This window comes from Thunnus albacares, chromosome 7 (assembly GCF_914725855.1).
Source record: "Thunnus albacares chromosome 7, fThuAlb1.1, whole genome shotgun sequence".
NCBI classification, from domain to species: domain Eukaryota; kingdom Metazoa; phylum Chordata; class Actinopteri; order Scombriformes; family Scombridae; genus Thunnus; species Thunnus albacares.
This window is the reverse complement of record NC_058112.1, coordinates 19,896,150-19,922,148: the sequence shown is the minus strand read 5'-3', so window position 1 is coordinate 19,922,148 and position 25,999 is coordinate 19,896,150. Positions and strand designations below refer to the sequence as shown.

Here is a 25,999-nt window from a genome sequence, read left to right as displayed (position 1 = left end):
AAAGTTAAAGATCCATCCAAACATGTTTTTAGACATACAAAAAACTTGGCTTTGAATGATAATTTGTGTCTGATATGTTTCTTCCACAAATGTTCAGTTGCTCAATTACCTGATTAAAAAACTTGAAAATTCATGTACTTCTTCTCCCTCATTGAAAAATCCAGAATATGAATATGCAAATATTTTTCATTTCCAAAGTTTAACTGGTGGACACAAGATGTCTCCTGTTTCACTGAAAGGTCCATTCTCAGCGTTTGTCCACTGGACTCTTTCCACTCATGGTACTATTACCGGTATTACATGTAACTTAAATTAGCATTAGCAATTGCTAACATTAGCTATGCCAGCTGAAGTTGCTGTATAATGTAATTTGAAACTTGACAACAAAATGATAAAATGACTTTGTCTGACAGATGGAAATATAATGTATATGAGTATTTAAGAAGAAAATAAAAACATTTAATGGTACATTGATGAGTTGTCTTGCAGAAAACCGAAAAATCTGACAGCGGAGTCTTATTTAAGCGTTGCTCTCATGTGGTACGTCATCCAGTCTCACAAAGGAATGAAGTGCTGTGATTCTCACATTGGACAGTGAATACCATGACTGGATGATCATTCACTAAAAATGAATCAATCCAAATTTAGTTTTGGAGTAAAAAGACATAATCTCACCTTAAAGATTTTGACTTACAAGACCAAAGAAGCCACAACATAAGATATTTAACATTTGACTGCCAGCAGAACTCACTTTGCTGAAATATATTTATGCAATTAAAGCCCGTCTTTTAGTTTAGTTTTAGTAAGGTTTCATTTTCATAGCAACACTTATGATTATCACTGATAGGTCTTTGACATCTCCAATGAGGAGGACATCACTCACAGTTTAACCACATTCACTGGTGATATATAATTGTTTAACAGTGTTTAAAGTGCGGAAACAGTAGAAACATTGTGGAGCACGATGTAGAACAAAATAACAACAGTAACAATGCAGGAACATAAAATGAGACTTATGTCCATTAATCTATTGCCCCAGTGCATGATGGGAGAATACCCAACACACTGACCTCATTTAATTGCAATCACATGATCAACACTCAGCCAATCATAAGAATGCTGATCATGGTGTCAACTCTCTACCATTGTTATTTAAGACAACTTGATCCAGGATTAACAAATCAATCCTCAAACTGCATTCAAAGAACCAAATTAGCTGGTTCAGAATTCACAAGATTATTTTAGTCTGATAACAGCATGTTATGTCTGAATTAGCGACATTTGTAGAACAGGGCCCTGATCAGCCATATTAACTGAAAACAGGCCCTTTAATTAATACATTAAGAAAACACACTGATGGTAACAAAATTAAATAATTTTATATGGGAGTACTCTTTGTATGTGTGTACCGCATCAGTCTTCTCTCTTTTCATCAGTCTGTTAGATTATTTTTCTCATTAACAGTCATTTTTGTGCTGTGTGGTCCGTTTTATCAGCTCAAGTTGAGGATGTCCATTTTTCCCACTTTCTGTAGTTTTGTTTTGTCCTTTAATTTCAACTCAGAATAAGGATTAGGAATGGGACAGAGATGTTTAATTCATTTATTATTCCGGCTCTAACAACTTATTCTGTTTTATTTTAATCACCACTATGTTGTACACATCGATTTCCTTATGATTCATTTTTAACCATTTAATTGGCATTTACTGTATTTTGCTTCTTGAAATGTGTCCTTTATTCCATTTTCAAAGGTTTAAACATCAAGTGGCTTTTGCATTTTTAATGTTTATCCAATTCTCATTAGAATTTAAGCGCTTAATATTTAATGAGCATTTACTGAAATACTGTTGCATTTTCACATTCGATCCACGATGAACTGATCTCATTTGTTTTGAACTCTATTTGCAATTTTTCAGTTAACCCAGGGTTTAGTATTTGATCTATAATTAATGCAGGAACAAGCAGGTGATGAGCAGTAAAAACTGAGTAAATGGTTCAATTGTCAGTTTCTCGTTCAGTAATGTGAAATTACAAATGGAGTTACATTATACTCTGAACCAGAAATTTTCTTGTGGGCAAAAGTATATTTTGAGCCTAAAAGGCTGAATAACAAAACTGAACAATTTAAATCATTTTGAATAATTTGCTCTTAACGAACTTAAGATGCACACAATACTAACAAAACACAGCTCTTCTCTAAAACATTTTGCTTTTCAGTAAAACCTTAACCTGACACACCAGATGGTTTGTTACACAGAACCATCTGACAAGTCGTCCTTAGAAACTGTTTGGAAAAGGGCAGGAACTTTCAAAAAATACTTTAAAGGTGATTGGATGAACCATCTATTACTGTATCGCTTCTCGCTGTTGTCACACCTGAACCACACCAGTAGCTGCCAGTAGTTCTAGGACGCTGATTGGTCCAAACCACTGGTGGTTCAGCCACAAACGTATAACTTGAAGCCTGACAAAATGGATTCTCGCATGATCTTGTGAATCCAGCTGCCTCACAGGTTAAGTGAAACCTAACCTCCAGGTAGTTTGTGCCAATACTTACATGTTATTCTCCAGTGTCTTTAACAATATTTATATTTAATTTAACAATATTTATATTTAATTTAACAATATTTAGCCATATTAGTTGTCAGAAAACAACTATTTACTATGTAGAGATATCATGGAGTAATGGCATCCTTACCAGTGAATGAAGTCACACTCTCTGTGTGTGTTATCATCTGAGCTTCTCTGTTCTTTGTTTTGGTTGCTGCACCATCCACACGTGCATGTCAGTGCATGTGAGTCCCTCTGTGTCCTCTGCGTTACACATGGCAGCTGCGTCACAAACTTTCTCAAATTACAGCTTAACGGTACACTAAAATATGTTTCTGAAAACATTTGAGGTGAGAAATAGGCAATGCGCTAACAGATTCTTGATCCATATTTGATCAGCTCTGCCTAGTTTGACAGTTTGATCTGAGTTTTGCTTCACAACCGTCATAAATCAGCTTCAAAACAAAGAGAGAGAATGAAAGACTTTTATTAGAAAATGACGACAGCCAACAAGACAAGTTTAGCCAGCATCTGAACCAAAAGGTAAACAAAAAATGAAATGATGAAATTCCTTTTCAAAAGATCTTGGTAAACACCGGGCAAAATGGATATCAAAGAAACTAAAAAGTGGTACTCAAAAACATACCAATACAGGAAGAAAGTACTCAACAGCTTTCCACATGAAAGAAAATGAATTTGTCCGAGATTAGTGTGACATCTTGCTCTGATTCTTCCTTGATAATCGACAGATCTCGCACAATCCGTTCTCTGAAGGCTTTTCGTGAAATCGCATCCTTCCAGCGGGTAAGAACGTCATCTCCAAACTCGCAAAGGCTTCAGATCCTGAAATAAAAAACCTTAAACTGCCTTGCGGTGGTATTCTGGCGGGGCAACTTCATAGTCACTTGCATTGAAGAGCGACGCAGAGTTCTTTACAAGATACCTGGAAGGGAGCAACATTTGACTTATTTCTGCTGCAGATCAGATAATATGAGCCTTATTAAAAAAAAGATTTGTGAATACTCACTTGAGGAAGTCTTGTAGATAACTGAGCAGCAGCGCAAGGCTCTTCTCATCCAGGGGAGTGTATGCCAGCATGGCTCCGATTCTCACTTTCAAAGCCAAAGAGAAGCAGAATTTTACACACCACATGACCTCTGACCTCGTCTTCATTTATAATAGCGCTACAAGTGCTTCAATATTTCTGCTTTATAGATCTCCAGAAGGAGATAATTCAAGTGTTTCAGCTGCATAGAGTACAGGTCAGAGGTATCTAAAGACGAATACAGACCTGTACAAGAGGTAGTTACAAGCAACAGAGTCTATTCTTGTTCCTACTGATGTGCAGTTCTACTTGATGAAGAGTATTCAGTTTTTTCATGTACAAGAGGATAATAGAGAGGAAGGTCAGGAAGCTTTTATGATGGCTTGAATTGTGCACAATTAATAGATTTTTCTTTTTTTAAGTTACTACAAGGAACTTTTATCTGGTTATGAAACGGTCTCATGATGCCTCTATATGACCTACATAAGCAAATGAGACCATCAGCGAGAAGATTGACTTTTTTCTACATAGTTATTCTAAATGCCTGCCATCAGGTCAGAAATCACGATTTATGGCACGCAGACCAGAAGAGTCGATGTTTACATTACATGTAGCATGAAGGAGTACAATGATGTTATTAGGATGAGGGGAGGACATTTCTCTTTGTTTGATAACGTTAAAAGTTAGACTTGTTGTCAGCTTCCCGACTCATTTTAAAAAAGAGAAAGAGAGAGAGAAAGCAGCGGTCGTCGATTGAGCTAGAGAGTGAATGAAAGGAGAGAGAGTGGTCGTGTAGCTAGGGATGGGCATTTGAAAAATTGTCCTTAATCGATCATTGGGAAAATTAACGATCAATTATCGATTAATCTTTTTTTTTATATGTACTAAAAATGCCTATGGCAGAAAATACTAAAAAAAGCCTGTTTTTCCTCAATGAAATCTTTATTCCAAGAAGAAATTATAGACCAGCACCAGTCCTCTTATACAAGGCAGTTAAGCTGTTAAACAGAAAACAAAACAGCCTACTGACTCTTGTTGAGGAAGATGAGCATGTTAACGTGCTCAGGAGTGAGACGTGAACGCAGCCTGGTGACAGTTAATTAGTCTAGCAGCTGAAAACACCCGCTCCGAAGGGACCAACGTTGCGGGGATGCAGAGGTATTGCCCGCTGTGCATCGCAGCTCCTCCGTGCTAACACTGAGGTGATGGTAGGTTGAGAGGAGGAGGAGGACTCATTAACCAGTGTCGGGTGTACGTTGTTCGAGTGGTACATCATTGGGGTCGTTGTTGTGTGGTAGGTAACGATATACACGTCATTGCAATGTTTATAATGAGCTTTGTTGTTTTTTAGCTTGAAATGGTCCCACACCAAACTTCACCTTGCTCTCTTCATGTTTACTTTCGTCTAATCTCTACGGCAGCCCGACGGCAACTGAGTATTCATTTTCCCTCTTGAATTTAAATTGCGCCGCTGGCTGGTTGCAGCACATAGTGAAATTCATTGCAACTTCAAGACACATACATGCATAACATACTTTGATACGAACGTCAAATCGATTTAATTCCACGTGATCGAAAAAATTCTTAACGATCAATTATCGATCATCGATTAATCATGCCCATCCCTAGGTGTAGCAATAACAAAGCAAAGAATGCCATTGGTGCCGTATTTTGTGTGAATGCAGCCTCACATGTAACAAAGGTGTATGAACGGTGCTAAAACAAAGTTTACTTTGTTTCCCCAACATCATATTACAATTATTAATCTTACATAGACACAAATAGATACATTACTCTTATTCGATGCTCCCTGCAAATAGCTGTGCTTAAAATTGAAAAATAGTATTAAAAATAAGTAGCGTCTTTCTTTCACTAGCTTCCAAAACAAATGCACGTGCTAGCCAAGATCTTTACGACACGAGGCATTGGTGCTCATGGGAAATGCAGTCTTCATTCCAGGAAAACACTACTGCTTTTGTCCACAGGGCTGCTAAAAATCAAGATAAAATGAAAGTTCCTTGTAGTATTATGTAGTTGTATTAATGTATTTGTCAAAAAATATAACTCTTCCCATCCATAAGTAGAGGCCCTTATATAAACAGATAATGAATGACGATAGAGTAAAACACAGTTGTAATAACATAAAATATGTCTTGAGAGGAGAATTTATAATTATTGACAAATACTGTACATTAATAATAACTTGTCCTTATATCTGTTGTTATAAAACATTTATTAAATGGGTATTCAGTGATTATAAATGCAAAATAGAGGGACTTAAAGTAAAGTGTGCAATATTGTCATACAGAATGTTTCACTAGTTTGCACCTTTAATTCTACCTTATAAATTTGATTTGTTTTTTGCTTTGTTGCTTCATATCTGTCTCTTCCTTTCTGTCCTCTCTCTGAAGCTACTGATGTTTAAGTCCTTTAAAGCTGCTCTGCTTGATAATAAATTATACAATTGTATGACGTTGTTGTGAGTGTTTTTACCAAAGAGTCTTAGTAGGTGAGGAGCGCCGTAGATCTGAGACATAGACGTGTCAGGGTGGTTGGCCAGGATGTCTGCATACTGCGGCCTCTCAAATTTATAGAGAAGTTGTGTCCCCAGCATGACGTTGAAATATTCACGGATACCAGCAACAACCTCGTTCACAGCAAACTCCCTGAGCAGTGACAAAGAAAACACCTCAATGGCAAACAGAGCTTGGAAAAACAGTTCCACCTGAATATAGACATTGTATGTTGTCCATTTGTTGTTTTTATATGCATTTATCTATTTTTTTTACCCACTTGCTTTCACATAATAGAGACATATTTATGTTTAATTATCTTTGTTTGGCTTGTTGTCCTTGTGTATCTCTCTGAAGATTGTTGTATGTAAGCACATTGAGAGCCACTAGAAACAAGAGTCAAATTCCTGCGTAAACATATTTAGCCAATAAAGCTGATTCTGAAATACATATTTATAACTAGCAAATCAAGTTATCGTCAACAACAGGCTACTGAGTATGAAAAAAACATATGTTTCTTACTTGCTGTCAGAGTTTCCTCTTGATTTTTTGTAGTTTGCATAATCTTCAAGGACTGTATCAACGTTCTTTTTGGCAGGTAGGTGGAACAGCTGAAGATGGAGAATAAAACACACATTGAAATGTTGTAGCATAAATCCATCCAACAAAAGAATAAAATAATTCTTTTTGGTGATGTAAAAGGTTAAATTAATCCACTAACCTGTTTTTGCCGTGTAATCAGGTCCCAGTCATCCACAAGCCATGGTTTCAGCTCCTCAGGGATTTTTACTTTAACCTCCACTCGATTTATGAAGGTCTCCTCCTGCGCAGACAGGAACAGATTTAAGAATTAAGCCACTGGATGCTCAGACACACTATTTAACTTACTCCATTATTTTCAGCACAACTCAATATTATTCATTATTAATGGGCAAATCAAAGACCCACCTATCATTAGTTAAAAAGAAACTTTTAGGATTTATGGACTCACACTTTCGACAGTTGGATCAACACGAGCCCTCTTCTTTCGTGGAGGGTGGGTTGGGTCTCCTCCTGAACTAGTCCCTTCTCCTGCACCAGGAGCTGGACAGACAGAAACACACTCAACTGTCATTTAAGTCATATCAGAATTAAAAAGACAAAACTGATAACCAACAGTGAGTCAAAAAGGTTTTGTTACAGTTCATGTACTTCAAAAGTGTTTATTACATTAAAGGCAAAGTCCACCGATTTCACACAGGTCCTGAGGAGAACTACTGTACATGTGAAAAAAGTTGTATAAAGCCTTTTATGGCTCCAGAGGGAGTCTTATAAACTTCCTCACGGTTGGAGCTGAGGAAGGGGGGGGGGGGTCAAAAAAACAAAGTGAGGTTACCAGCCCTCTGTAGCCAACTCCTCATCTCAGCTTAAGTCTAGTGGCTCAAGGCTACATTAGCCGCTACTAGCATAACAAACCCAAATCTGTACAGTCAATCGAATCAAGTTGCATTGTGAGTAATGTAGGCATGAGGAAGAAGAATGCATGGAATTAAAAAAAAAAGAAAAAAAAAAGATATCTCTGGTTCTGTTGAATCAATTTTGATCCCTTTCATCTTTAACTGTCTACTGTGAGTACGACAATGTTACAGGACAGCAATGTTAAATCAGTGGGGTACTCTTAAATACACAGCATATACTTACTCTTCTGTTTGTTCTTTTTGGTTTTCCTACAAGAGAAAATAAAAGAATTTACAGGTGTTAAAAACAGCAAACAAGTTCAACACCTCTGAAACTATCTGACAGGAAACATCACAGCAGGTGACATGTAGAAAACACTCAGAAAAGTGAATGTAGAGAAAAACGACTTGCACTCACACATCATTTTTCTGCGATGCAGCAGGTATCTTCTTATTCGGCGCAGCACCCCTCATTCTTCCTTCTACATAATGGTCTCTGAAATAGGAAAAGATGCACCAATAGAGTAAGTTCAGTTGCTTTGATAATTTAGGAATATATAATTAATATTTAAAGACAATCAATTTGTTCTGAGAGTGAACTTTGTCTGCAATTTAACTAATGACTCTTTTGTTTGTCTTTCTTTGCCTCTTGTATGGATGCTGGTCACTGAATTCATGGTGGCATTTGTGAACAATTTTGTCTGCAAAAACTGACATAAAGAAGAGAAAATGTACTCACTGATTGGCCCTCTGAAGCTCTTTCTGTTTCTGCAGATTACTGTCCACATACTTAAGCACTCGGCTTTCAGGAACCCATTCGTCCCAACTGGAAGATAAAACATGGAGAAAGGAATCAGAGATTTGTGTAATCTTTACTGTGCAAACCTTTAATAAAAATAAATAAATAAACCAAAACTTACTTTTTATTCCACCCACTATAATGAATGAAGTATTTGATTTGTTTGTCCTTGATGTTTATCTTAACACACTGCAAAGAGACACAATTCATTGTTAAAACACGTTTATATGAGCGACAGAGGAGGATCACATGATCAAAGAGACAGGCTAACTAGTCAGCCTACCTTAGCTTCGTAGAGCAATGGCCCATGAAAACACAGCACTCTTTCACCTGAACAGAGTGTTGATCAATTAAAAAGGTCAGCATGAGAGCAGTCCAAGTACAACAAAATCATACTGTGAAGCCAAATAAACTTTTATGTCTTGGACTCTGACAGAATAGGAACAATTTACATGAATAAAACACCTTAAATTTACATTCTTGAACATCCTGCATATCAGCAACAAACAATCTCTCTCAAACATCCAAGAACAATTAAGCTCTGATCTTTTTTAGCCTATATATAATAAGAATTACAGTACTGTGCAGAAGTTTTAGACACTTTAAATGTAGAGATTCTTATCCATGAAGTAATATTATCAGGGAGGCATCTGATCAGTCCCAAATTTATTCTGCCGCATGACAACGACTCCACCCAAACATCCAGCTAGAGTCATGAAGTACCATCTTCAGCCACAGGAAGAACAGGAGTCCTGCAAAAGATGTTTTAGCATAGAGCCCTGATTTCAACACCATGGAGTCAGTCTGGGGTTACATGAAGCGACAGAAGCAACTGAGATGCCTGGTTCTTCAAGTTCTCCAAGATCTCCAAGATGCAGGAATAACCGACCTGCAAAGAACCTTTAAAAACTGTGTGCAGGTGTAATAAGGAGAACTGCTCCTATTTTAAAGACAAAGAGGTCACATCAAATATTGATTTGATTTAGGTTTCTTCTGTTTACTAAACTTTGTATGAAGTTAATTGATAAATAAAAGTTATTCATGACATTATTTTTTATTTATCCTCACTTTACTTTTAGTGGCTAAAACTTTTGCACAGTACAGTACTTCACAGGTTTGTGATGAGACCTTACAGCACAGCAAATTAAATTAATGATGTTAAAAAAACAAACAAAAAAAACACACTGTAATAACTGAACTCTTCTTCCACCACTGTTAACTAAAAAACACTTAGAGATTATCTAGTATATCATTTTTTCATAATTCACTTGGTGCCAACTTCTGTTTGTTCAAACGTTTGAACATATTTTTAGGTGAAATCTGAGAAAAGTTGATTTGGTCACATTTCAGAGGCCCACTGACTTACATTCAATAATCAATGTACTTTTATATGCAACTGGAAACAATACATATAACAGATATAACAGTAAGGCAGCTAACAATTAGCTGAGGGAGAACAGAGAGGAGGGCGGTGACGTCAGTAAGGAGCCGGCGCTGAAGTTAGCCTCTGATTAACGGTTAAGGGAAAAATTAAGGAAAAAGTTAAGGGAAACATGAATAATGATATTTAGCTGCTGATTCTCTTGTGAAAAAGTGTTAGACATCGTAGCAAAAGCCTTAATGCTGTTTAAACCCACTTTCAGATTTGTGAAACCTTTATTTAGCTTATGAAAACTGAAAATGGTGATTTTACTTCTTTTTTCACCCATCCAGATCACATTTGACCAGGTCCAGATCAAAAACCACTATATTTAAGACTTGTCAAATCTGGATTAGATTACCAAGAAGACTCTAGAGACTCATTAAAACACAGTTTTATATTTATGTAACCTTTATTCTATTTGTGAAAAATTTTTAAGAAATCTGCATTTCATTGGTTATGACCATGTAGAGCTCCTCTTTTTCACTTAAAAACAAAGGTGGAAAAGTTATTTTTTACCTTATGAAATACTCACTCCTATTCTTTTAAATAAAAAATGGTCTGGTCTATTTGAGGAAAGGTGAGTAAGCAACGATTGCTTCCTCAAACATACCAGAAATATCAATGAATTCGCCCTTTTTCAGTTTTCACAAATAGAATAAAGGTTTTACAAATCTGGAACTGTGTTTTAATGAGTCTCTGGAGTCTTCTTGTTAATCTACTCCAGATTTGACAGGTCCAAGTATAGCGGCTTTTGATCTGGACCTGGTCTAATGTGGTCTGAATGAAAAGAGAAAGTGAAATCATCCTTTGTCAGTTTTCATAAGCAAAATAAAACGTGTCGGAAATCTGAAAGTGAGTTTAACTAGAGTTAAGGCTTTTGCTACGATGACTGACACTGTCTTATGGGTGTAAGTGTTGTAAAAAAAACGGAGAACCAGTCGCTAAATAGCATTATTTCAGATTCCCTTAACGTTTCCCTTAACAACGAATTGGAAGCTAACTTCAGCGTCTATCGATGCATGAATGAAGCTAACATCACTGAGGTTTAAATCATGAACTTTGAGTGTGTGTTATTACCAATCTTATGCTATACTGTCAAGAAACACCGGAATGCATAACTAATGTAGCGAATAAAGAGGATGAAGACTTGTTCTGTGTTCATAACAACAACAATGAAAGCTAACAGTTAGCATGTCGGCGGCTACAACAGCGAGCTAACACTGTGCACCTTTCCGGCGGCTACAGCACTGACCGCCTCCTCAGAAGTGTCACACCAGAAAACACACCGCTTGTTACCTTCTTGAAATTTAGGTTTCGGGTCCTGTTTCGGCGCCATTCACGGATTAAACTATCAAAATATGGGAAAAATCGCCAGCTCCCATTCCAGTCTGAAACGGCGCCGCTCTCTAAAAACGTCATGACCGACGCGGTGACGTATTAATACCGGGACAAAGCATACGCCTGAAAATGTGCTGCAAAGATGTGAAATAACATGAATATTTTGGACACATTTCCCCGTTACCTTCTATGTTGAATCCAAACAGTGTTTTCTGTACAACGTTCTCAACCCGTAGCTCTTAATATAATCGTGAAACCAGATTGATTCCACGTATTTTAGCTAATCTCTTTGAAATTGTGCCCATGAGTTCAATCACATGAAGAACCATCAAACATGTACTCAAGTATTATATTTATACTTATATACAGTATATTTGAAGCCTACTTAAAATGAATATTAATGTATTTTGATTTGAAGATACTTTCTACTTCTACACCACTACATTTAGAGGGACATATTTCTCTCCTTACTCAACTATATTTATTTTACAGTTACTAACTAGTTAACTAGTAACTTGATAACTCTTTTCCATCCAAAAATCATTTTATAAATATAATGTATTTCTATGGATGAAATAATACAGTAGTATATGACGTAGTTAAAATTAGGTTATCTCAATTTGTGACAAGTGAATTTTTCAATGCAAAACTAATGACATTAAAGATTTTCCCAGTTCTAATCCTGTACTCTCTGAACAAACCCATATAGGAAAATAGCATTTACAGATTAGTGTGCATTTTATCAGGCAAAATAGCCTCAGACTCCTGGTTTGTCACATCACCATGCAGAGTAATCATCAGATCAAATAGTATCCACAAGCAAAGTGCAACAGATATTCAAGGCTGGCTTGTTACACACAGGCGTAACTAAATACAATAATGATGGCTACATTTAGGGGTCAGTGATATGACAATATGTTAGTATTGCTACATACAATTATATATATCTTGATAAATAATTTAATCCATATTGCCTGCCCCCTATTCCATTTAGCTGTGCATGTTGCTCACTGAACACACCTGAATGTAATGGAGCCATCATTAATGTCATTAGTTACATCTGTGGGTTACCTGCTGTGGAAACACAAAATGTGTGCTCTCAGTCTGTTCTGTAAAGTCTGTTGTGGAGCCTGGAGGGTGCTACTGGAATAATTATAGAATTTTACGGCATTTCATTATAATCAGTTAATAAATTGATTAATTAAAACTGTTATTTTAAATGAATTCATTAATTTGCAGTTAAATTATTGCATTCAGAGTAAAATAATAATTATGAAAAGATCATTAAATTGGCCAATTAATGATTCTATTTCTTTATGAAGTCTTTAAATGAAGAACTAATAATTGTATTTTAAAGTGGATTCACAAAATTAATTTGAAAATGCTTTAAGAATTGTACATTTTATTCTTATTTATGTCCTCACATACAGAGCAGCAGCAGGAGTTCTGATTTGCCAGCTGGCTCTCTGTAGTTCAGACTTTTTTCATTTCATTAACTGATGGGACTTTTATTAGAACATTAATTTTGACTTGTCATAGTAGGAAAATAACAGGTGCTACTAATAACATTAACAATGACTTTGTTCGATTCAAGTGTCCCAGTAAGTCATGACAGTGTCACAGTGACTCAGTGTGCACAAGACCAGGACCCTGAGACTGAAGCAGCTAAATGGAATTCAGCCATCATTAGGTTTATTATTTACACCTATGCTTTTCATGCTGTGACATGTCAAAATGTCTTCTATGAGAAAGGCCTATTATGATTTAACACTGCAGATCTATATAATTATTTTTGCAGCACACTCCAGGATCCAGATTGCATCTGTAAGGTCACTAACAACCTTCATCACTCTCATGAAGCCTTGACAGTAGAGAGTCTGAAGACGGGAAGTTAAAACTCTCTGCTGATTTTGCCATGATTGGCCTTAATTGTAGTAACCTAACCAAGGTTTAGCTCATGTACAATAAGGAGAGTTCTCTGAAATCATTGATTGGGAACACTCGCCAGATGCCAAAATGTTCATGTGTTGTTAAGTGTGCTGAAATGAATGAGTCTCATGGTGTCCACATGTGGCCCACCTCTGAGAGAAGAGTAAGTAATTAAGGTAGTACATTAAGCAGTGACTGAGATGGAGCTGCAATAGCTTTTTTTTTTTTTTTTTAAAAACCCAAATTATTTTCAATATCAATTAATCTGCCAATTGTTCTCTTGATTAATAATTTAGTCTACAATATGTCATAAAATTGTGAAAATTAATCACTATTCAATCACAATTTCCAAAGTCCAAAGTGAAATCCTCAAATGTTTTTTCACTGACCAACAGATAGAGATACAAGTTACAATGATAAAGACAATGAAAGAACAAAGAAACGCAGCAAATCCTCACATCTAAGAAGATATTCCCAGAGGATGGTTGGAGTTTCTGCTTAAAAAATTAAACAATCAATGCCAATTGCCAATCAATTTTCTGTTTGACCAATCAATAAATCGAATACTTGTTGGAACTCCCCAGTTCTAATTCTATATCCTTGTGTTAATTAAGTTACCTTTTGTTAAATGTCAAGTAAATGTTATATATAAATATATATATATATTTAGTATTTTTATATCAGAATCCAAGTCTTTTGTCTCCCTGTAAAACATTTTCTAATAATAATTCAGATCGGCATTGATAATAAGTATCAATCCAAAACCTGTGCTCCTCTTTTCCACAAATTTAAAATCTCTTTTCGTTCCTCGTTGTGTGGAACTTTTTGAAATCATTTCTATGAAGGTAACATGAGGCCGGGGATTGCCTGCCGTGACTGAATGTATATATTATATCATATACCAGAAACAATGAACTTTTATAACACTGATGAAAAAACTGTATTTAATGAAGTGATGTGAACAGTCACATCACAGCTGATATCCAATCCAGTTTATCAGATTAGTGCATCCCTTTAATTAAATAAAAAAGCTTAAAAACAAACCTTATTTTGCACTGTTGATGAAGAATACAGGCAGTTAAAACAAGAGTCCTTAAACTATGGGCCCCCTTGTGGCTAAGAAGCCAACCTTTGACCTCAACAATGTCACCTTCCCTGTCACCTCTCCACTATCACTATCTAATGAAGGCATAAAATGCCCCCAAAAACATTAAAAGAAACTGTGCTTAGACCAACTACAAAGATACACTTTCTTATATCTGTTTAATTCTTACAAATATCAAACAGCACAGTAGACCTTGTAGCGGTTCAAAATGATCAAAGCCTCTACTGAGTTATTGACATCATCTGATAGTAAAACGGACAGAGAAACAGAAAATGTTACAATGCATGTCAAGCAACAATGACATCTTTAAATAGCATTAATTATATAATTACAAAAGAAATATCACATACAATGACAGCAATGCATATCCACGAATCAAACAAATGCTGAAAATATATATGATAATAAATAATCCTAATTGTAAGCACAAGTCAAGAAAAATAAAGGAAGGGGAGGCGTCCATAATTACTTCAATGGATTTTAACTTGTGGGCCAAAATGCATTGTGATTCACTCAAAGACTAAGCTATCACAGTCACCTTATAGGCTGTTGCAAATACACTAAACAACAAAAAGGCTACGTGTCCTGTGGCCTCACAAACGAACAGCATAGCACTCAAACAGGTGAGCTTTCAGGGAATTCGCAGAGACATGCAAAGCTGAAAACTACTCTTGAAGTGTTTACTGCAACTGAATGCTTCACCGCTCCACACAGCCTTTATGTGAAAAAAGCAAGTGCTAAAATCAAACATAAAGACATCTTGAAATGCCATCAATCCACTTGCTGAACCATTTTTATGCCTTTGATTTAAAACAATACTTCAAGTGGACCAGAAGCTAGCCTTGTCATCGAGTGGAGAAGTTGTTTGTTGATGTCGACTGGCCACTTCACTGTAGTTCAGTTAAGTGTAATATGCAAAATAAAGCAGGTGTACCTTAAGAGAAAAATACACAGTATTGTGTGTATTATGTAATGCTAATCTGTATAAAGGTCCAATTGTGTCATGTGACAACAGAAAGATGCTTCTTGGACCAGTGTCATTCATTCACGCACTGGAGGAGCCTGGTCCTACAATACTGACGACTTAGTTCCAATTTATATGCATTTTAAGTCAAGTCTGAACTGACATTTTGTTCATATTTGACTTGAGTGAAGAAGGCGAGGAGGAGGAGAGTGCAGCGTTATGACAACAGAAGGATCTAGCGTTTGCGATTCTAGTGGCAACAGTTCCTAGAGGCATAGGGAATGCTTCTTTAAAAAACAGCATACATCCAACATAACTTACATCATAAATAATTCCTTACAAATAATATGACCACAGCATGGATGTCTTACAGAAAAACCTACAGTGATGGCAAAAAAAATGGCCAGATCTTTCTGCTGTCAAAGCATTTTTGACAGTAATGATGCCATTTAGAAAATAAAGAAAGTGTTACACATCTTCCTGTTTTACTGTGACTTGCCTTTTGTACATCTATAACAATGCCCATTTTCTTTATGTTCTAAATATCATGTTCTATAAGGTGTCACCTCATTAGGGTTCTGTGCACATAACATTATACTGAAATAATGCCTTTGACATGGAATATCGAAACAAAACTGTAAAAACCAAGTACAAAAGGTACAATATAATCAAAGGACCACATGAAGAGGTGTGAAAAAGTCTTCAGTATTCACAGAAAAATATCAACTGAAGTAACTCACCGGACAAGAAGCGTCCTAAGTTTATGTACATATGATAAGTAAAATTGAAAATAGATTTTCCTCTCTGTACATAGCACTGTATTCTTTCATCTTCCTCTTCGTTATTTACAAAGAACTCCTGTTCTCGAGGTCTCCCTTGTTTTTAAGTTCTGTGTGAATCTAGTCAAGAGAGATAACGTCAGATATTCCATAAATGGCCGCCGCTGCTGCAGCTTCCACCGAGGACCGTGACAATCCTGAGATGGAGTGGCTGTCCCTGTCTCTGTCTCGCTCTCTGTCTTTGTCGCGGTCCCGCAGACTGCTGGAAGACACCAAACTGCTGGTGCTGCCACTGTTGCTGCCTCCGTTGGTGGCTGCCAGCGTGCTGCTCCCAGGGGTGCCTGGCTGCTCCCGCAACATCTGAGAGGAGCCGTAGGGCAGGAAACGGTTGAGGAGCAGGTCGTGGTCCTCTGAGGCTGAAGCCGACGCTGCTGCCGCAGCAGCCATCACCATGTTGTAATGCTAACAGGACGGAGAAGAGCGGCCGTTAGACAACAGCAGAGCTAAAACATAATGTAGAGTAGTATGATATTCCCCACTGGCACTGCCTTCAAGTTCAGAGTCAGAGTTAATGTACCTGATTGTCACCTTGGAGGAAGGAGAAGAAATTTAGATCTGTAAGAAAGTAAAGAAGATTCAGTCCATTTACTTAATTCATGGTATACACTCATATTTACAGTTACACTTTGATTTAAGAAGCAACAACCAGCTGTATTTAAAGGATGTTTGGATTTGTCAAGTCTGTCTTAATACAACATTAACAACATGTTTAAGATGGTCACTCTAATCATTCCTCATTCCTGACATGACTACACAGTGACAAATATAGGACTTTATCTACAGACTAACGTAAAGTCAAACATCAGCAACTACCAGAAGCAATTTGATACTAAGACAACTTAACTTTGGAAGTCTTCTTTAGCCAATTCAGACTCTGGAAGCCTCGTATTTGCTTCAGCTGAACGTTAAAATATATTTATTTGCCCAGAATGAAAAGTGGATTTGTCCCTCACTTCTTACAGTGTAGTCTCACCAGACACAGATAGCTTCACAGCCACAGGAGCCATGATTAGAGTGACGAATAACTCTTTCAACTAACAAACATAAATTGAATATTGTATAAGATTTGAGCCTATCCTCGCAGGTAAGTGACAGGCCTACCTGGCAGGTCACTAGTTGTGTGATAATAGTGGCGGTAGTCCTGGATAAGAGGTGGAGGTGGAGGAATGTAGCTGGTCTCCACAGGGGGCATGCTGGGAGCTCTGCTGACAGGTGAGGCCTGGCTGTGTAGGTTCAGTACTCTGAGAGGAGACAATGCCACGTCAGATTAGTGACAAAAGTAAGACGGCACAGATATGCCCAAAATACATTTGTTTATGGTGATGTCACTTGGTTTGGAGACTTACCCCTTGTTTGGAGGTGGAGAGACAGGTGACAGTGAGGGACAGGCCCTTTTAGGAGGCGGCTCATCATCTAGCTCTTCATCTGAGGAGCTATCCAGTGTCAGGTCAATCACATCCACTTTCTTGCTGTTGTCATGAGATGATCCCCGTTTCTGCTCATTGGAATCTGTTCGAGATGAATCTACAAAGACACGGCAAACTCACACTGTGCACACAGATGACAACAAAGAGTACACTTAAAGAATCTGAAATCTGCGAGCTCCATACCGCTGTCTACACCGTAGTACGAAGCAGACACCTCCTGCACCTCTCTCTTTGACCTCATGGGCGACCAGCTTCCATCTTCTTTGAACTGGATTTCATCACAGTCAGAACAGCTATTCAAGATTTCCATGAACAACCTGTGATGAAAGCATGACAACTAAACAAAAATTGGCAACCATGCAACCACAATTACATCCATTCACATCCAAAAACAGCCCTGCATTTAAAGTGCAAGTGCATTCCCTCCTCCAGTTGAAAAAGGCCAGTACATTGATGCAGAGGACTCATCCGGCACGAAAGTTGAACCTGGCTAAACTTTAACTACAACGTGACATCCTGACTGCGTTGGCCAATCAAATAGGTGCATGCACACATTTCTGGTTGACACATTTCTTACATCACATCGCAGCCAAAGTTGAGTCAGCTTCTTTTTGCTGGAGCCCTAATTATAATAAACATTCAATAATACATCCATTTAAAAAACACTACGGATTTCAGCTTCAAGGCAAATGATAAAAAACATCTACTGTTTGTTTCACATCTTACATTCTGAAACCAAACCATCATAGGAATCAAACAGTAGTGCCGAGCCCTTGCTGATGCAGTGCTGTGCTCACCCGTCAATAATGAGATGCTCGTACGGTGCCTTCTTGTCACAGACTGGACACACCCAGGTCGGCTTCTTCTCATTCATTTGGATATAAAGCGTAGCATCAAAGCACTGCAGGTGTGAGCATGTCATCGCTCGGCAAGCGATTGTCAGCCTCATCTTTCCCAGCTTTAAAACAAAACACAAAAAGAGACACAAAATACATGTCATGACCTCAGTACTGCATGAAATACCAATTTAATAACAGAGTATTGCAGGACAAAACAGCTCTTCTAATACAGTACACAAAGAAGCAACATGCCCTTCAACCTCTTCTTTCTTTTCTGGTACATTTTGTTTCTCTGCAACCTAAAAAATTACTATGTAATCAGAATTGTTAATTAATATCTTGTTGGTCAACTATTACTATTATCCTGCAGCCTACTAGCTGTGCATCACATGACTTCACCATAACACCACTAAATTAAGCAGAAAAGTTGAGTATTTACAGGACACAGCAGAGACACTCGTAGACTGGTGGTGGCAATCTCACTCTCCGGATCAGCCGTCAGTTTCTCTTTGACTGTAAGAGAGGATACGCAAAGCACAAACAAATGATACAAGAATGTAGAGCGTAGTGAGTAATATGTTGTTTTGTTTCACAGGAAACCACAGACAGTCCCTCAAAATAAACAGACTGCACTCATCTTTCATCTGTAATCCTTGGTGCAGAGAACTTCAGACGGACAACAACCAGCCTGTTTTAAAAGGCCCAAAGAAACATTTCCAGTAACAACTGAGGAACTTCGGACCTTATTCAGTTCCCGAATAAGTTATGAATTAAGTTCCTCCCAGTGTGCTCAGACTATCTGGTCAAAAGGCAAAGGATCTGTTTTGTGTTACTAAAAGAAGGACGGTAACCTGATTTCATAGACATTTTCTACTCCCTTAAAGCCATAGTGGCGACGCATGCTCTCTGTTTTTAGTTGGGGTGGGAATCTTTGGTAATCTAACAATTCGGCTCAAAATTGATTCTCGATTTAAAACTGATCCTCAAATGAATAAATAGAGAGAGGGGCAACTATTTTAGGCTTACTCCAGCAAACTGTGTGCAAAACCATTCACTTGTACTGTACTGAACTGCAATATGAAACAAAACTGACAGGTATGTAAAAGGATCCTGTGTCTGACAAACACGAAAAAGAGGAAGCTGGTGAAAGCTTCCAGCTTTTTAATTTAGAAATGTTAACTGCTTTAATTTGGAAATCTTACCTGCGATCTGCAGGGGGGGAATCATAGAGGATAAGAATCATGATTCTCATGTGTATCGTACCCTACTTTATACAACAAAATAAAGTGGCGACTTACTCAGAGCTCTTGAGTGGTCAGGGTTCCTGATTCCTTTGGCCCGTAGTCTTTGCAACAACACTGCAGACGACTGCTGTCTTACCAAATAAACAGCCATGGAAAAACTCTGACAAAAGAAAAAAAGAAGTGAAAAAGTCAGGCAGATGTGATTTATATCCTCATCAAAGCTTTAGTTTAAATATACTATGACATTCATTTCATGAAGCTTTGCCAATATTCTCATCTGGATCTCCTCACCCTCCCAATTTCTGAAGTCCATGACACCACAATTGTGTTGGGGACTGTGGTGGACAGTCGGACAAGAGAGGTTATATTGATGGGGCGACTGGGCCTTTTTGGTTCAACTCCATTTTTGGTGGGAGGAAGATATCCCTGCAGACAACAACACATCAAACATCAGTGCCTTTGATTCTCACTAACTGGTGGAGTGATACACTGAATATACGACAACACAGACTAACGATGGACTGTTTAGACTCACCGGGAGATTACAGGGCTTTCCATTCACCTTCACACACAGATTGGGAGGGAAATGATCCTCCTGGGGACAGCTTGTCTCTGATAAACAAAATCTGGAAATGAAGAAAACAGGTTACGTAGGTGAGAAGTTCAAATGTTGAGTGACAAATCTCAAAAGCAATTGTTTCTGTTAAGTTGCCACGCTCAAAAAAATAAGGTTGGCTTGCTTGCTTATTTTACCATTTCAGTTGTGTCAAGTACAGCCATCTCCATCTATGATATAGGAGAGCATTTCTTAATGGATGGCATTCATCCATACAGTGAATTTATATTTCAGCAACTATGAAAAAAGTCATTTTTATGTCATGAGGTATTCTTTTCCAGGTAAAAAAAAGAAAGGTTGAAGTTGTTTAAGATTGTTTTACCTGAACTAAAAGATATATTTACACTGACTTGCCTGTAAGACAAAATACAATTCTTTCTTTCCTTTTTAAGAAAAGAGTTGGAATTTAATTTAACACATTTTTAGGCATATTAGTGGAAATGCCACCAGTGCTTTGAACTAAGATTAATTAATAATTTATTAACATTGTATTTTGCTTGTTTTGTCCAGTTTGGTAAAACTTATCCACACACATAAACACTATTTTTTTATTAACGACTTTTAACAATAGCTTACGTTCACTGTGAATAAAAACTTGGAGCGTGTGTATCCCAGAGATAAGTGTCCCCTGCATCCCTCGTTCCACAACTTGTTCTCAGTAATTTATTGTGATTTCTATTTTTGTCATTTATCATTATTTATAATTGTAAGCTAATAAAAAATAGATAAAAGGTAAAACTTAGGGTGAAGGTTTTAACTTCTCACCACAGAGAAGTCTCAACAATCTGCAGATATGTTTTAACACTAACGAAAATATAATATGACTGAGGAAACATTTCTGGGTACTTCAAATCTGAGAGAGGGTAAACACAGATCCACTAATCTGCCACTAATCAGCAAACACACTTCCTGATTGAAAAAGAAACTTTTTATGCTCAGCAGAAAAGTTGTTGTACATACCTTAACTGAACTTGAACAGCAAAGTCACATTTGGTCCCAGATATGTCCCTAAAAAATTAAAAAAGGAGTCAGGTCAAGCTAGTCATGACAGTTCAACACACTATTTAACAACAAATTTGTTTACTCAGATTGATAACTGTGTCAAAAATAATAACTTGCTTCCTAATAATGTAAAGACAAAAGTTTGAATTTGTTTGCTAGTTTCGATACTTTAACAAGATATTTTCTGCCTCCCTTTTATCATTTTGACAGCGAAGACAAGAAGCACCAGAGAGCTTTGTCACTTACATGGAGCTGCTGATCTGTTGAACTTGTTGTGGTGTTAATGCGAAGGCATAACATGCTTCCTGGAACCGTTGACTGTTGTCTGAGGCTACAAAAAAGAAACCAGAAACAGAGCATAGCAGTCAAATGGGAACCCTACAGAAATCCCTGTATCCAAATCTGCGTCAATTCATAATGAACTTCTACAGAGCAGGAAGTGGTGGACTCACAGAGGCTGGTTGGCTTAATGAGCTCATCCAACATGTCGTAGAATGGCAATCTCTGGAGCTTGACATCAGGATGTACGGGGTGCAGGGCGGAGGGGAGGTGAGGCAGACTGAGCTCATGTTTAGGCCCAAGCAAAGAAACAGGCAGCAGAGGCGACGGGGACCCGTGGCTGTCAAATCCCAACTGTGCGAGGCCGGCGGGCAGGCTGGAGGCAGAATGAACACCAGGCAGGGCTAGGTCCACTGGCGAAACCATTTTGGTTGGGAAGCGCCGTCTGTATAGCTCTTTGATCTTCATCTGCACTGCAGGACTACAACCAGCTTTGAGTAGGTGGAGAGCTTTGGTCAAAAGTTCGTGTTTGCGCCCGTGCTTATTCCGTCCTGCATATCCCAACAACACTTGGAGCTCTGAAACTCGAAGGCTCATAACCATTTGCTGGTGAAAGATAAAGAGTGAAATTACATCCTGGGAAAACACTTTTTTTCCTATGCTGATGATGATATTTATTATTATTAACACATGTCTGATTCATTTTTTATATCATTGAAAAAATATTAAAGGTATTTGGTTTGTAAATTGTCCACATCCCTGACATTTCCATTTTTGACATATGCTTGGAGCAGAAAGATTATTTTGTTGGCATTTTCCCTGCTGCACAAGTAGAACAATACAAACAGTAACAAGAACAAACACAGTCGCACTGAGATGAGTTTGGCAGACATAGCCCAACTAGAGACTGCAGACTAAATGCTTTTCAACTTTTTCAACGCTTTAATCCATAAATCTTCACAAGATGCTGTAAGTGATAATATACAATGTGAACACAACATGATAAAGGTAATAAAAGTCTTCTAATATAATTCTATACACCAGAGATTTATTCCTCAGACTGTGTCAGAGAGGTGTTAATTCAACTTTAGTTTGTTTGTTTAGTTTGTGATGTTGCATTACACTACAAGGGGTTCTTCATATGTAGATGTAGGGCTGCAACGATTAATCGATTGACAGAAAATTAATATACAGCTATTTTGATAATCTATTAATTATTTCAGTCATAGTTCAAGCAAAAATACCAAAAATTCTCTGGTTCCAGCTTCTTAAACATATTTGCTGTTTTACTTTGACAAATACAACAATCAATTGAGTATCGCTAGATTGAGGACTGTTGGTTGGACAAAACAAGCCAATTAAATGTATCACTGTGAAATGATGAATGGTATTTTATTCACTATTTTTAGCAGTTCACAGACCAAACAATCAATTGAGAAATCATCAAACAAAGGGGCTTTTATTCTCAACAAATATTACACATCCTACAATATAATGCAGTCAAATAAGGTTACGACAATCAATTACCGCAGAATTGGATCTACAACTTCAATCTGTGAATCAACTCGAGAAAAGGTTGTTTTTTTAATACAATCATTGCATTATATTATATTATACAGTTGGTTGTGTTCTTATGTCTATCCTATAGATATACAGTAATCAACTGTTCCTACTTGTGAATAACTTATAACTCGTTTATTGATAGCAAAGCAAACGAAAACACTGAATGTTGGCATCAAAAGGCGATCTGCAATAAAGTCCATATGCATATACAATTGGCACAAATGACTATAGCTGATAATCAAAAGGTCATCTGTGTTAATCAAAGAGCCCAGTTAGCACTCAACGCTGCAACAGGTAAAGCTACAAACATCCTGATGACACTTCTGGCCTATTGAGTAAAATGTGGTGGCACATACCACAAGATATAACTTGTATTTATATTTATTATTTACAGAGCAGCTGAACTCTTTGAGGCAAACGTGTTAAATGCATTTTCTGCTTTACAACCCGCATCTACGGTCCCTGTATAGCAATAATACAGCTCATGTATGATAGTCTACAGTAGAAGAGGAGTGTCAACAACGCAGATATTCATTAGAGAAGGGAGCACACCATTAGAGAAAACGTTTAGCAGTCATATTGTGAGTGTTTCTCTGCCAGTTGTTAAGTAAACACCAACAGCAATAAGATAAGTTAGTAGAATGTGGAAGCAGACAGCGTAGATTTAGCCTGAGCTAGCTAACAGCACCTGACTGTTGGTGGTGTAATTTGATTGGAACTACACTTAATGTTACATTGCTTACTTTATCTCATGTTTGAACATTAATCGCCAAACTGGGTAACATTACAACTACCCACACTGTAGACAGTCACTATATTCCGTTATATAGTCAGAAATAACGCTACTTAATAGCTTATCGGCGCTGGTCTTCCAGGGAATAGACAGAGCCCGCTTTTCAAAAAAGATATCGCCGTCTGTCAGGTGAACTACTGACACTGTCAGTTGGCTCATACTAAAGAGACGTTAGGTTCAACACGCTGACATGAGTTTGTTTTTCATCTTTTCCTACAGGTGATATCCGGCCTTATCTGCAGGTGAACCGCAGAAACAGAAACGTCGGCAACAATAACAAAGCTAATGCTAGCGAGCTAGCCAGCCAGCTAACAGTTTGTCTGGGCTCCGCTGCTTTGCTTTTTTGTTATTATATGCTTTGATAACAACACTTCTCGGTGCTCTACTGTCAAGTAACAATGGTGCTACGATTTGCAATTCAAACCTGACTGTCTGAAGCGTCTATTTGTCAAGCTAATGTTAGGGCTCGCTTTACCTTCAGTTCCGCACTCTCCGCCATCTTGTTATATTAGGTGCGCAGGCGCAATAGCCATCCTCAAGGGACAGAGCAGATTCAGCAGGTGGCGCTGCTGCAGTAGCCGGCAGGGGGAGCTGCTGTGTAAGTTTAGTGTAAGTTTAATGACATGAACAAAAGAAATGCAAAATGGATAAAGAAATCTCATTTATGTTGGGTTTTTTAAAGAGAAAATTAAAAACAGGCTGTAAGTTTTTGTGTCCCACTTTCAGTTGATAATTCCATTTCATAGTGCTTGAAAAAAAACAACCAAGCATGGAGAAAGAAAAGCCCGAGGTTGCAGATTGCAACCAACTGAATACCGTTTGGTGCCAGTGTTTGGTTTGTCCGTTCTGGGCTACTGTAGAAACATGGAAGAGCAACATAGAGGGCTCTGTAGAACATGGATGTATAAAGAGAACTGGATACAGCGCCGGGCTTTGAAGCCAATTTGACATAGCGGCCAAACCGTGTAATTACAACGTCACGTGATGCACACTGGCCCCAAAATACTTTTCCCCATAAACTTACATTGTGAAAGAGATGTCTGTAAATCAGCGGATGCATTTTTCTTAGCGTCACAACCCCCGCGAAATGACTTGTCTCACTATCAGAATTAAATCCGTTTGGTCCGATCACATTTCAAAAGCCTAGAAGAGCCACATGATTGAATTGTTTTATCCCTATTCAAGTTAGCCAGAGGGCTAAACCGGAAGTAGCCGACTCGGCCAGCGAAAGTCACTAGTGCGCATGCTCTATGGGCCGCACAATCCGGAAGATCCGGGTACTTTCATACTGAGAAGTCGATTTATTTTTGGCTTCATGCGCCACTGAGCAACTTTCATAAGAATGAACGGGGCCCCGTCTCCAACGCTGTATCCAGTTCTCTTTAAACATCCATGCTGTGGAAGAGGACCGGCTTCCTATGTAGATATAAAGGGCTGATGATTTTAAGGTAACGAAAACACAACAGTTCTTATTTTCAGGTGATTATACACAAATTAAAACATACTTGTGAATATTATATTCCTTCTCTGCCTAGTCTGTTCCTCTAGATGCCACTAAATACTACACACTGCACCTCCACTACAGTGGATAGCTCCCTGCTGCAGCAGCCGGCAGGAGGCGCTGCTGCAGCATAAAAACTACACACTGTGTACTTCAACATCACAGAATCAGTCTGTTTATTAGTCAAGTATGCAAGCATGCGAAGAATGTGTTAGTGTTTGCTCCCACAAACGTAGCATAAAAGAATAATAATATAACACGAGTAAAGTAGTAATAATAATGAAATAAACAAACTAGTGTTAACATTAAATGAATTAACAGGGTGGAAATAGTTTTGAGATTGGATATATAACTTGAAATGAAATATTGGCCGTACAAAAGAAATATGGACTGTGCTACAGACCAAGAAATGGTGACAAGTGCAAAAATTTAATGTGACATGTGCAATAAATGTAACAGTGGAGGTTGAATGCAATGTACAATGTTAAGTCCAGTTTGATGAAATATATATAAAAGTGACCAGTGCAGGGATTAAGAGGGATGTGAGATGTTAAGTCCAACTTGAACTGTATACTGTTGATATACCACTAAAATCACATTACATTACAGTTGTTTGGAGGATTTAGTTTCGCTCTCACAATAATAAAACCGACAGGTTAGTTAGGCTAAAGGCTAAAGATGTAGCTAAATCGGCTCTGCTTGTGGTGAACTACTTTCCACTCTTTCTAATATTCTGTTGTCTAAACAATTAATCTATTAATCAAACAAATATGCATTTAAGTAATCAACAATGA

General features: G+C 37.7%; 2 protein-coding genes across 2 annotated transcripts; both read right to left on the bottom strand.

Moving 5' to 3' along the window:
* Positions 1 to 3,021: 3,021 nt before the first annotated feature.
* On the bottom strand, positions 3,022 to 11,194 carry morf4l1 (mortality factor 4 like 1). Its single transcript, XM_044357544.1, has 12 exons — positions 11,063 to 11,194; positions 8,627 to 8,673; positions 8,465 to 8,532; positions 8,284 to 8,370; positions 7,963 to 8,040; positions 7,789 to 7,814; positions 7,100 to 7,191; positions 6,830 to 6,931; positions 6,631 to 6,719; positions 6,089 to 6,261; positions 3,578 to 3,662; positions 3,022 to 3,493 (listed from the first exon to the last, which is right to left on the bottom strand). Exons 1-12 carry the CDS (start codon positions 11,100 to 11,102, stop codon positions 3,409 to 3,411), a joined length of 972 nt encoding a protein of 323 aa, XP_044213479.1. The 5' UTR covers positions 11,103 to 11,194; the 3' UTR covers positions 3,022 to 3,408.
* A 3,085-nt stretch (positions 11,195 to 14,279) lies between these two features.
* pias1b (protein inhibitor of activated STAT, 1b) lies at positions 14,280 to 24,284 on the bottom strand. The gene is made up of 14 exons (XM_044357062.1): positions 24,180 to 24,284; positions 21,522 to 21,954; positions 21,316 to 21,400; positions 21,028 to 21,075; positions 19,987 to 20,077; positions 19,743 to 19,877; positions 19,506 to 19,611; positions 18,647 to 18,720; positions 18,166 to 18,326; positions 17,552 to 17,685; positions 17,288 to 17,465; positions 17,043 to 17,182; positions 16,459 to 16,496; positions 14,280 to 16,343 (listed from the first exon to the last, which is right to left on the bottom strand). Exons 1-14 carry the CDS (start codon positions 24,201 to 24,203, stop codon positions 16,002 to 16,004), a joined length of 1,989 nt encoding a protein of 662 aa, XP_044212997.1. The 5' UTR covers positions 24,204 to 24,284; the 3' UTR covers positions 14,280 to 16,001.
* Between the last annotated feature and the right edge of the window lie 1,715 nt (positions 24,285 to 25,999).

Coding starts and splice junctions, on each gene's coding strand:
- morf4l1 (XM_044357544.1), bottom strand. CDS start 11,102: ATGGCGCCGAAACAGGACCCGAAACCTAAATTTCAAGAAG. Junction 8,533..8,626: donor CATTGCTCTACGAAGCTAAG/GTAGGCTGACTA, acceptor GTCTCTTTGCAG/TGTGTTAAGATAAACATCAA. Junction 6,720..6,829: donor TGATTACACGGCAAAAACAG/GTTAGTGGATTA, acceptor CTCCATCTTCAG/CTGTTCCACCTACCTGCCAA.
- pias1b (XM_044357062.1), bottom strand. CDS start 24,203: ATGGCGGAGAGTGCGGAACTGAAG. Junction 21,076..21,315: donor CAACAGATCAGCAGCTCCAT/GTAAGTGACAAA, acceptor TTAATTTTTTAG/GGACATATCTGGGACCAAAT. Junction 17,686..18,165: donor GAGCATCTCATTATTGACGG/GTGAGCACAGCA, acceptor CTTTCATCACAG/GTTGTTCATGGAAATCTTGA.